Source organism: Nicotiana attenuata, unplaced genomic scaffold (genome assembly GCF_001879085.1).
Source record: "Nicotiana attenuata strain UT unplaced genomic scaffold, NIATTr2, whole genome shotgun sequence".
NCBI classification, from domain to species: Eukaryota; Viridiplantae; Streptophyta; class Magnoliopsida; order Solanales; family Solanaceae; genus Nicotiana; species Nicotiana attenuata.
Genome location: NW_017671971.1, coordinates 63,245 through 75,807, shown reverse-complemented (window position 1 = coordinate 75,807; position 12,563 = coordinate 63,245). Strand labels below are relative to the sequence as shown.

The 12,563-nt window shown below is 35.4% G+C and overlaps 3 protein-coding genes across 3 annotated transcripts; 1 reads left to right on the top strand and 2 right to left on the bottom strand.

Moving 5' to 3' along the window:
* Window positions 1-2,897: 2,897 nt before the first annotated feature.
* LOC109211109 (uncharacterized mitochondrial protein AtMg00810-like) lies at window positions 2,898-3,410 on the top strand. The gene has a single exon (XM_019374613.1). The coding sequence runs from the start codon at window positions 2,898-2,900 to the stop codon at window positions 3,408-3,410; it is 513 nt and encodes a 170-aa protein (XP_019230158.1).
* Window positions 3,411-7,474: 4,064 nt separating this feature from the next.
* Window positions 7,475-9,426, bottom strand: LOC109211110 (beta-D-glucosyl crocetin beta-1,6-glucosyltransferase-like). Its single transcript, XM_019374614.1, has one exon. It carries the CDS (start codon window positions 9,107-9,109, stop codon window positions 7,706-7,708), a length of 1,404 nt encoding a protein of 467 aa, XP_019230159.1. The 5' UTR covers window positions 9,110-9,426; the 3' UTR covers window positions 7,475-7,705.
* A 905-nt stretch (window positions 9,427-10,331) lies between these two features.
* LOC109211111 (beta-D-glucosyl crocetin beta-1,6-glucosyltransferase-like) lies at window positions 10,332-12,082 on the bottom strand. Its single transcript, XM_019374615.1, has one exon. It carries the CDS (start codon window positions 11,873-11,875, stop codon window positions 10,502-10,504), a length of 1,374 nt encoding a protein of 457 aa, XP_019230160.1. The 5' UTR covers window positions 11,876-12,082; the 3' UTR covers window positions 10,332-10,501.
* Window positions 12,083-12,563: the final 481 nt, after the last annotated feature.

Sequence of the window (12,563 nt, the reverse complement as noted above, 5' to 3'; positions counted from 1 at the left end):
AGTCTCAAAAATTGCTAAATAAATTAAAGAGGCTCAATAGGGAAAAGAAGAACTGGGAACAAACTTGAAGTGTGTGAAATCGAAAGAGAGGTACTTCAAGATGAGGTTCATAAATTGCATATACAACTTAATGGCATGCGCAAGTCCACCAGTCACAGTTCTGTCAAGTCTAACCAAGCGACTTATAAGTTAACTGGAAAAGTACATGCCAGAACAGAGTCCACAAGTACTAACACCAGTGGAAGGTCAAAAACTGGATCAACTCCTGTATATCATTACTGTAATAGGGCTGGACGCAAATATTCCTTTTGTAGATTTCGTAAATCAAATATTGCAAGATAAATTTGAAAACCAAAAAATAGCACTGATCCTGGTAGAACTAACCAACAAGAATCCAAGCAAGCTTGGGTACCTAAAAGAAGGTAATAATCTTTCTTTGCTGGAACAACACAGGAAAAGTCAAAAAGGAAAATGATATCATGATAGTACATGTTCTAGTAACATGAAGGGTGACAATCTCTTCAAGGAAGTTACCAAAATCAATGAAGGAAACATTAAGTATGGTGATGATTCAAACAACATTTTTGGTACCGAAAATGTTCCATTTAATGACAATTGTGACATCACTAAAGTTTATCTTGTGGATGGACTAAACTATAATCTACTAAGCATTAGCCAACTATGTGATTCTGGATATGAAGTGAAATTCAAGAAACTAGTTGTGCTATTGAAGATGAATCGGGTAAAATCATTCTTCCAGGAAAGAGGCATGGAAATATCTACATTTTAGATTGCAGTGATAATTTGGAAATTCATATCTGTCTTGGATCCATCACTGATGATCCCTGGCTTTGGCACAAAAAGCTTGGTCATGCCATCATACATTTGATTGAACAACTCTCGAAATATGATTTGGTCATTGGGCTTCCTAAGCTTAACTACTCTTGAAACTATGTATGTGATGCATGTCAGCTTTGGTAAGCAAACTAAAAACTCTTTCAAACCTAAGGATATTGTTTCCACTAGCAAACCACTTCAACTACTGCATATGGACTTGTTTGGACCAACTAGAAATGCTAGTATAGGAGGAAAAGGTATGCTTTTGTTATTGTGGATGACTACTCGCGTTTTACATGGGTATTTCTGGCCCACAAAGATGAAGCTCTAAAGAACTTTGAGATTTTTTGCAAAAAGCTAGAAAGAGAAAAGGGGTACCTTATTCCAACTATTCAGAGTGATCATGGAGGAGAATTTGAAAGTAAAGCATTTGAGGAATTCTATAATGATCAAGGATACACTTATAATTTCTTAGCACCAAGGTCACCACAACAAAATGGAGTGGTTGAACGTAAAAACAGAACTCTGCAGGATATGGCAAGAACCATGATACTAGAACATACCCTACCAAATCACTTCTGGGCAGAAGCAGTCAGTACAACATGTCACATTCTCAACAGGTGCTTAATCTGACCTATTTTAAAGAAGACTCCATATGAACTATGAAAAGGAAAGAAACCCAACATTGGATACTTTCATCCCTTCGGATGCAAATGCTTTGTCCAGAATAACGGTGAGGATAATCTTGGTAAGTTTGACCCAAGAAATGAACAACAACCCAATAAAATCCCACGAGTGGGGTCTGGGGAGGATAGTGTGTACGCAGACCTTACCCCTACCCCGAAGGGGTAGAGAGGCTTTTTCCGAAAGACCCTCGCCTCAAGATAATAAAAAGAAGACAAAAGGAAATGATGAAGGTATATTTCTCAATTACTCGAATAATAGTAGATCTTTTAGAATCTATAATAAGCGTAATTTATGTGTAGTAGAATCACTTCGTGTTATTTTTTATGATAATAACTTTATGACCGAGAAAGGAGATCTTGCAGGTGATGAAGTGATCAGTCAAAATCAACCAAAGATCAGTGAACAAATGATTTCAAAAGAATCTGCTAACAGTGCAACTGAAATCCCATAGTCGACTAATGAAGACATCAGTGAGCATGATCAACCTTAGAATGAGTCGGCTACTCAATGTACTGAAGTATTACCAAACGAAGGTAGAAGCGAACCAGAATATCCTTAGAAGTTTATCATTGGAAATCTAACTGATGGAATGAAAACAAGAGGAGCTCTAAGGAAAAAGGCTAACATTTCACTCATATCCAAAATAAAGTCAAAGAAAGTTGATGGAACTCTGAAAGACTCAAGTTGGGTACAGGCTATGCAAGAAAAACTTGATCAGTTTGACAAAAATCAAGTTTGGATATTGGTGACCAAACCAGCAAATGCATCAATCATAGGAACCAAGTGGGTATTAGAAATAAACTGATTGAAGAAGGTAAAGTTATCCGTAAAATCAAGGCTAGTCGCTCAGGGCTACTCTCAACAAGAAGGAGTCGACTATGATGAAACATTTACTCCAGTATCACGGTTAGAATCAATTCGTATTTTACTAGCATATGCTTCTTTTAAAGGTTTTAAATTATTTCAAATGGATGCTAAAAGTGCATTTTTAATGGCTTCATTAATGATGTGGTTTTTGTTAAACAACCTCCTGGTTTTGAAAAATCACAGTTTCCCCATGTGGTTAAGTTGACTAAGGCTTTATGAGGGCTAAAACAAGCACCTAGAGCTTGGTATGAAAGACTAAGCTCATTTTTGGTTAGTCATGGATTCTTAAGAGGTAAGATTGATACTACCCTCTTCATCAAAAGGTCATCTTCAGGAAATCTCATTATTCAAATCTATGTTGATGATATTATATTCCAAAGTGAAAATCTTGTTCTATGCAAGGAATTATCACATCTCATGCAAAGTGAGTTTGAAATGAGCATTATGGGAGAATTTACTTTCTTCCTTGGACTTCAAATTCATCAATCAGATGAAGGAATCTTTATATGTCAGACAAAGCAAACGAAGGAGCTGATACAAAATTCGAAATGAGCAATGCCAAGGCACTTGGGACTCCCATGAGTCCAGCTACATCTCGTGACAAAAATGAGGAAGGAAAACCAGTGGATGAATCAAAATATCGTGGAATGATTGGATCTCTATTTTATTTAACTTCTAATCGTCCTGACATAGTCTTTAGTGTATGCAGATGTACTAGGTTCCAAGCAACTCCCAAGGAGTCATATTTAACAATTGTGAAACAAATTATTAGATATCTTATTGGAACTACATCACATGGATTATGGTATCCACGTCTTAATAATTTTAAGCTTAAAGGTTTTCAAACGCAAATCTTTCAGGAGATAAAGATGACAAGAAAAGCACAAGTGGAACTTGTCAACTACTTAAAAAATTGCTTATTTCCTGGAACATTAAGAAACATGGATCAGTTGCATTATCTACAAATGAAGCTAAATACATTGCCATTGGACAATGATGTGGTCAACTACTTTGGATGACTCATCAACTAAGTGACTATGATCTATCTTTTAAGCCTGTTAAAATTTTCTGTGATAATTCTAGTGCCATCAGTCTTTCAAAAAAACAATATATCATGTTAGAGCAAAGTATATAGATATCAAGCATCATTTCATTAGAGAACATGTTCTTAAGGGTGACCTTAAATTATCTTTTGTTAGCACTGAAAATCAGTTAGCTGGTATTTTTACTAAGTTGCTTCTAGAAGACAGGTTTCAAACCCTTAGGGATTTACTTGGCAGTATTACTTTTTCAAATTAAGACATTGAAATTTTGGTACTTTCCAAAGATTGCGCATTTTAATAATTTTGGTAAAAACTCTTTTGTACTGTGTACTTCATTATTACTGCCTGCAACATTAATTAAGTGCCTCCATTTTTAGCACTTTTTTCCGCCTTTTTGGTTTATCGAGATGGAAACTGAATCAATTAGTCGTGTATGTTGCCTTTCTCGGCCCCATCAGTCACGTCGACTCAGTCACGTCTCTTTACTCCTCTTTCCATCTCTATTAGTCTGCCTCTTCTTTGAGTCTTCTCTGTGCAACCTTCACTTAATCTCTCTAATGGCTAAAGCTTCGAACAATCCCTCTGCTTCCACTCGTAAAAGCACATGGTCCAAAGGGAAACCTCCTTCTCAACCATCAGAACCCATCACTATTAGCTCTGACCACTCTAAGGATTTCTCTTTTTCTCAAGAAAACCTCTCTGATGATGCTCAAACAAAAAAGGTTCTGGGAAAGCAACACGTTGAAAAAGGAGTAGAAGCGTTCACTCCAAAGAAGATGAAGATATACATGGACAGTGCGCTGGAGTCAGAACTGTTACTGGGATTCTCGCAACAAAGATAAGCTTATCTCCTTCAAAGGAAAATCAATTGCTCATGGAAGAATCATCAATCTAGAAGAGATAGAAGCCCTAAACTTCAATGTAAAAGATTACTTCACTTTTCAAGGATGGGAAAATTTCTTTGCCCTAACCCATCCAAAAGTCTATGAAGATATGGTTCGTATGTTCTATGCAAATCTTCGTTCCCAGAAATCTAATAAGATTGAGTCCCTTGTGCTAGGTCATCATATCATTCTAGACCGTTCTACTTTTGATTCTTTGTTTAAGTGTAAAAGTTTTGGTTACTCTGCTCTGTTTAAAAACTCCTGGCTTGATGATTTTGAAGTGTCATTTGAACTAGCCAGACAATGTCTTGATGATTCCCTGTCTGATCCTTTGCCAAATCAATTAGGACCCAGTGATATTAATTTTGAAACCCGTATTCTAGCCCACATTATTTCCACCACCATTCTTCCCTGAACAGGTTCCTACACCATATTATCTCAAAGGGACACCTTTTTGGTCTACTGTATTCTCACCAAGAATAAAGTGAAACTGTCCTCCTAGGTAATAAATTTCATGATTGAATGTGTTGAAGATCCTTCGAGTCTCCCCTACGGGATGGTCATCACTCACCTCCTCGAGGCCTTCAATATCCCCCGATCAAACTATCCCTATGTATCTGTTTCAAAGTGTTATAACAGTAGGACGTTTGTTAGCATGGGATATGTTGTTGTAGATGGTACTTGGACAAAGAAGCAGGAAATTGAAGCCAAAGTGATTCCCTCCAGCAAGGTAAAGGTTGATACTTCTGATACTGCTGTCAACAATCAAGAGTTGCTTGAAAAGATAGTTGCACTTGATGAAAAGCTGACTGCCATAAAAGAGCTACTCCTGGCCATCCAGACCTCAGTTGGAGATATCTATGCATTTGCAAAGAAAATAGGATCTGACGTGCCCAAGCTAAGAGTCATGTTGCTGAAAACCCTAGAAAAGGTAGTGAAAGCTTTCAAGGAAGTTCATGATCGGGTCGATGGAATCTCAGTCACAATGAATGCAAGCTTCGATTGCCTCAAAGAAGCTATCTGCAATACCCTTACCTATTTCCTCCGTCGACGATCTATGTTGGTTGTTTAGACAATTTCTTTTGGTCTCACTGGATAATTTTTTTTGCTTGCATGTTTTTTTGGATACACTGGGGATGACTGTAATTAAGCGTACTATGTGCTAATTTTATCTGCTAGTACTTAAACTTACTTAGCCCTCTTTTTGATTGATGCCAAAGGGGGAGAATAGAGTATCACTAACTTGCAGGGTAAGGTTTGGTCGACTGATTGAACAAAGTCAACTAAAATCAACTACTGGGCATCTGAATGAGGGGGAGCTGACTCAAAGTACCTGACAACAAGTTGAGGGGGAGCCGACTAAAGCCATAGAAGAAGAGTCTATAAATATGGAAGTAAAATAAATTTAGTTTTTTTGTCATAATCAAAAAGGAGAAGATTGTTAGATATATATTTTAATGATAGAGAATAACTTCATTCTAATTGCAGAACACCAATCTCAAAGAAGAAAGTCACAAGAATTAGAAGATTCTAGTAGAAGATCTGAAAGCAAGAATCAAGGAGTCAAATGTGCGAGTCAAGATCCAAAGCAAGAATCAAGGAGTAAATATGTTGTGATTGCGAGCTTCATGGAAAATAGATATTTGATTCAGCTATTTATAGAAGGCAATCAATCAATCGATATAGAAGATAAATCAATCAGTGTAGAAGATCTACAGAGAATATTCAATCACTCATCATAAAGAATATTCAATCTCAACGGCTTGCAAAGAAAAGAAAATCATGAAAGCAACGAAAAGAGGTTCCATTCTATTCTTGGAAGAAATCATCTTGATTGATTCTGAGAATCAACTCCCTCGGGTTGCCTTTCAGCCATGGAACTTTAACGCTTTGAAGAATGGATATATATATATATATATATATATATATATATATATATATATATATATATATTATAGAAGATGCAGAGGAAGGACATACTTTGATCGAACCAATATCAATCTCTTTGTTCTAATTCAAACAAGCATTGTAGTCTGCTATAGATTTACTGTGTAACTAGGGAGAGAAGATTAGAGAAAAATCACTGTTGAGGCATTATATCAAGAAGAGAGGAAAGAAAAAATCTAGTGACGAAGCTATTGGTGTATAACAACACCAACCCATATATACCAAGCAACTTTATACTTGAAAGAGAACACCCTTGCAACTCAAGGAGACTGGACGTAGGATTCATTCACGAACCAATATAAAACATCCTGTATTATTTACTTTCTGCAGTTTATTTTCCTGTATTTAGTTTACACTCATATCAAAAGTCCAGTCAACTAGAACGCAAGTTAGTTGACTACCTTGTAAAAGAAAAGAAAAATTACAATTCACCCACCCTCTTGCACTTTCAATTGGTATCAGAGCGGGTCTCACATTTTTACTTAACAACTTGTGAAAAAAGATCATGGCAAATCAAGTAACTATTGGAGCACTCTTTCAAGAAGGGAAGTCGCAAGTCAGGCCATCATATTTCAATGGACAATACTTCTCTCACTGGAAAGTGTGCATGAAAATTTATGCAAAGTCCTATAATGTCAAAGTATGACATGTTATCAAAAAGGAAAATTATTCACTACCAGCAACAACTCAACCACCCACTGATCCTAAAGATATAGATGAATACACAAACGAGCAAATGGTTGTTGTTCAAGTTAATGCTAAGGCACGAAACTTGCTATATAATGCCATTAGTGGTGAAAAGAACGAGAAAATTTTAAATTGTGATACCGCCAAGAAAATGTGGGACAAACTTAAAGTTACCTATGAAGGAACCAGCAAAGAGAAAGAAACTAGGATAAATTTGTTGGTTCACGATTATGAACTCTTTCAGATGAAAGAAAGAGAATCCATAGAGGAGATGTTTGCAATATTCAGCAAAATCATTAGCGATCTGAAAGCCTTTGTAAACCCTACACAAGTGGTGATCAAGTTTGAGAAATCCTGAAAAGTTTGCCTACTACATGACAGACAAAAGTAGTTACACTCGAATCTCAAGATCTAGACAAACTTTCATATGATGAACTACGAGGAGATCTTATAGCATTTGAGAAAACCCATCTCAAGAAAACTCGTTTTCTATTTCCTATTTACGGAAATAGAATTATTTCATATCCAATAATCTAATCCATTGGATTCAGAATCTATTATTTATATTTATCAAAAGGACTTTTAACACATATACAGGACATAACCCGAAATTATTGGGTCTAAATATACTGATAGCTTATTCACTAGATACGCCCCTATTTTTACCTTCGTATTTTTGAGAATGGAAGCAAAAGGGAAATAATTGAGAATTCATCACCTTATAGACTTGTTATTGGAATAACAAACATTACATTATTTGCACTTATTATAATTCTTACAAAGTTGAATTAGCTCTTCAGCAGCTACATCCATCTCTTCTCCTCTTATAGATTTCAAATTCCTGCTAATATCTCTAACTTTGGTCCTCAAATTTTCCCCTATTTCCCCAACTATGACACTTTCAAGAACTTGCATAATTTCTTCTCTGTGAATCTTGCTATCATCATCTCTAACAATCTCAACCGCCACTCCCAGCTCTACCATCAACCTAGCATTCATTGGTTGATCAAGATGTATAGGCATGGCTATTATAGGAACCCCAAAATCTAAACATTTTATTACGGAACTCCAATCACAATAACTTATAAATCCACCAATACTTGTATGATTGAGAATTCTTGATTTTTGTTCCCATTTGTCCAAAACTTTTCCTCTTTCTCCAATTCTTTCAAGAAAACCTTGTGGTAGTACCTCTTCAAGATTTTGTTCTTCCCCCTTTGAAAATCTTACAACCCATATGAAATTAACATTACTAAACTCCAATCCAAAAGCTATCTCTTCCATATCTTCTTTTGTCAATGAATACTCACTCCCAAAGTTGACAAAAACAGTTGAATTCTCATCTTTCTTTTCTAGCCAGTGAATGAGCTCCACGTCATTGGCGTCATTAGTCATTGGATCTTTGATTGGTAGACCAACTGGAATAACCTTCCAATTGCTTAATTGAGAGAGATAATCTATATATTTGGCCTCTATAATTCTAGAGGTACTCGTCAACATATATTGCATACTTCCTTTAGCAAAAGGATCCATATCATCAGGATCTTTCTCTTTAGCAAATTTTGCACTTATTTCACCCCATTTAACTAGCTCACTTTCCTTAGGATAAATATTTGGGAAAGGGAATTCAACCTCTGGTTTTCTTAGTGAATTAAAGAAGTATGAAAATATAGCCGCGCCACAAGTTATGAACTTGATTGATGGAATGTTGTGCTCATTCGCGACGACTTCAGCCCATTGAAGTAAAATATCATAAATTACCAAATCAGGTTTAAGATTTTCCAAGATTTTGGAGAAGTTTGGTTTGGAAAATTTCAAGGCCTTTTGAACAATTTGATCAAGATTTGGTGGAAGATCATTGGTTGTATGGCAATGAGGAGCTAAAAGTTGAGGCAATTTTGGTAAATGAAGCTCAACAATCTTAATTGAAGCCGAATACTTTTCTGGGATTTCTTTGTCTATAGATTCAAGACTTATAGGTGTAGAGCATACGCGAATCAAGAATCCCTTGTCCGCGAGTTTCTTGGCTAAGTTTAGAAATGGACAGATGTGTCCATATGCTAACCAGGGGAACATCAGTACCTTCAAATTAGTATTACGAGGTTCTGTTACATTTGTACTCGTTAAAACTTTCTTCTTCCTAAAGAAAATATTCATGTTTTTTTCTTTAGAGTGAAAGAAGGATGAGAAATCAGAGGTGGCATTGGCTGGATTTATCAGAAACAAGAGAGATGAGGACAAAAATAAAAAATGTAAAGTTTCCTGTGATTTCAATGTATGTTGCTGATTTGGACTAAGATTACAAGAGAAAAAGAAATGTTGTCGTTGATTTCAAGGCCAAGCTTATCAAAATGACTGATTGTGTGATTATATTGTTCTAGGATTTTCCATTAATGTAGACTTTTACCTAAGTTTTATGGAGAGTGATTAGTTGCGCATGTGAGAGGCGGAGTAAGAGATCGAAGTACGGGTTACCTTAGGTACAAATTCTGTATTTCTCTTAAGAAATTTATTCAATATGATACAATTATTAATTTATAACTCACCAACTTAAAAGGGTTATAATCTTGAACATATTAACTTCAAATCTTGGCTCCGCCTCTTTGCGCGACTATTTGTTTGAAGTATAGCCAAGGGTGGATATAGTGTGCTAGTTATGGGTTCAACTGAACTCATAACTCTCGACTCGGAGTAAAAATTTATGTAGAAAAATTCATTAAAAGTACAACAATAGTCGATATGAACCTACAACTTTAAAAATATAATGGGTTCAATTCTAAAAACCTTAAAAACTTGAACCCATCGAGTTTAAATGTTGTATCTGCCTTTGAGTATAGCTATGTTGAGAGCTGGATCCACTATAGCTGGCTTATTCAAAATATTACGACAGTAATTCAGTTTTTCCAAGATACTACAATAATATTCAAGACATATACCCCCTCCGTTTACTTTTGCTTAGCACGTTTTATTTTTCATGCCCCTTAAGAAATAATAAATGAAGTGTGTAATTTACCATGATACCCATATTAATTGATGCATATTTTATTGGATTTGAGAAAATGATTTGAAATGAGTAATAAATTCTGTGGGTATAACAGGAAAAAAAATTGTCTTCTCTTGATATGCATAAAGTGACAAGTAAAAATGAAAATATATTTTTAGTATACATGCCAAGTAAAAGTAAACTGAGAGAATATTACACGGATTAGCCTATTTTCGCTCTATAGATGCATGCGATTGATTAAGGAATTGAGAATTCATATCGAAAACAATAACAACATATTCGGTATTTTCCCAAAGCGTGGGATCTGAGAAGGGTAATATATATGCAGACCTTATCCTTACCTTGTGGAGGTAGAAAAACTATTTTCTCGACAGATTTGAACAAGAAAAAGTATTCATATCGAAAGCTACACAAAATTATTCTTTAAGAATGTGAATACAGGATAAATTTATAGGTCGCCTCCTATTTTTTCTCATTATTTCAACCTCAAAATATTTTGAAGATAACCAGACCTAACAGACAATTTTGTAAACTGAATTACAGCATCACATTATTTGCACTTTATTACTATTCTTACAAAACTGAATTAGCTCTTCAGCAACTGCATCCATCTCTTCACCCCTTATACATTTCAATTTCTTGCTAACATCTTTAACTTTTGTCCTCAAATTATCTCCTGTTTTCCCAGCTATGACATTTTCAAGAACTTGCGCAATTTCTTCTCTATGAATCTTGCCATCATCATCTCTAACAATCTCAACCGCGACTCCTAATTCTACTATCAACCTAGCGTTCACCGGTTGATCAAGATGCATAGGCATTGCTATAATAGGAACCCCAAAATCTACACTTTCCATTACAGAATTCCAACCACAATGACTTATAAATCCTCCGGTATTCGGATGATTGAGAATTCTTGGTTGTGGGGCCCATTTGTTCAAAACTCTTCCCCTTTCTCCAATTCTTTCAAGAAAACCGTGTGGTAGAGCATTTTCAAGATTTTGTTCTTCCCCTTTTGGAAATCTTACAACCCATATGAAATTAACATTACTAAACTCCAATCCAAAAGCTATTTCTTCCCTATCTTCTTTTGTCAAGAAATACTCACTTCCAAAAGAGACAAATACAGTTGAATTCTCATCTTTTTTTCCTAGCCAATCAAAAAGCTCCACATCATCCGTGCCATTAGCCATTGAATCTTGGACTGGTGGACCAACTGGAATAACTTTCCAATTGCTCAATTCAGAAAAATAATCTATGTATTTTGCCTCTATAATTCTAGAGGTACTCATTAACATAATTTGCATATTTCCTTCAGTAAAAGGACCCACATCATCAGGTTCTTTTTCTTTAGCTGATTTTGCCATCATTTCACCCAATTTTACTAACTCAATTTTCCTAAGATAAATAGCTGGGAAAGGGAATTCAATCTCAGGTTTCTTTACTAAGTTAAAAAAATATGAAAACACAGCTGCACCAGAAGTTAAGAGCTTGACTGCAGGAATGTTTTGTTCATTCGCTACGCCTTCAGCCCATTGCTGTAAAATATCATAAACTACCACATCAGGTTTCAGATTTTTCAAGATTTTGGAGAAGTTTGGTTTGGACAATTTCAAGGCCTTTTGAAGGGTGTGATTGAGATGGGGTGGGAGTCCATTGGTAGTATGGTAATGAGGAGGAAGTTCAGGAGATTCGGGTAAATGATACTCAACAAGCTGTATTGAAACAAAGTATTTTTCGGGTATTTTCTTGACTATAGATTTAAGATTGATAGGTGTTGAACAGAGATAAATCAAGAATCCCTTGTCCGCGAGTTTCTTGGCTACGTTGAGAAATGGAGAGATATGTCCATATGCTAACCATGGAAACATCAGTACCTTCATACTAGTGTTACCACATTCTGTTACTTGTGTATCCATGTAAATTTGTGTGATGATCGGCTATTTGTGTAAAAAAATTCTTTTCTATAGAGTGAAAAAAGGATGAGAAATCAGAGATGGGCTTTTGTGGAGTAGTGGAATTGGCTGGTTTTATTAGGAAAAAAAGCGAGAGGTGAGGACAAACGTAATAGCATGGGAAGCTGTGTTATACTGTATATTGACAATTTGGAGTAAGCTTCTAGTATTACTAAGAGTCCGTTTGGATTGGCTTGTTTTAAGTGTTTTTAAACCAAAATAGCTTTTAAGCCATTTTGTAGTGTTTGGATAAAGTAAAAAAGTATTTTTAAGCACTTGTTTTTAAGCTAAAATGACAAAAACAAGCCAAAAGCAAAAAGTTAGAATTCCTAACTTATGGCTTAAAAATTATTTTGGCTTAAAAGTCACTTAAAACAAACCCATCCAAACAAGCTCTAAAAACAAAATGCTCAACGTTGATGTCAATGCTTAGCTAACATGAAAGTGATTGGTTGTATTGACTATTTCTAGAAAACTTGAATGTAAGATTTTTAGCCAAGTTTTGATGCAAAGTGACTAATTGTGTGACTGTTTGTTGGAAATTTCAAAGGTGGAATTTTAGCAAAGTTTTAGGAAGGTGACTATTTTGTGATTTTAACTTCTGAGAAATGGATATTTTTAGCCGCTCTAAAAAAAATAACCGACAATATAT

Coding starts and splice junctions, on each gene's coding strand:
- LOC109211109 (XM_019374613.1), top strand. CDS start 2,898: ATGTCAGACAAAGCAAACGAAGGAGCTGATACAAAATTCGAAATGAGC.
- LOC109211110 (XM_019374614.1), bottom strand. CDS start 9,109: ATGAATATTTTCTTTAGGAAGAAGAAAGTTTTAACGAGTACAAATGTA.
- LOC109211111 (XM_019374615.1), bottom strand. CDS start 11,875: ATGGATACACAAGTAACAGAATGTGGTAACACTAGTATGAAGGTACTG.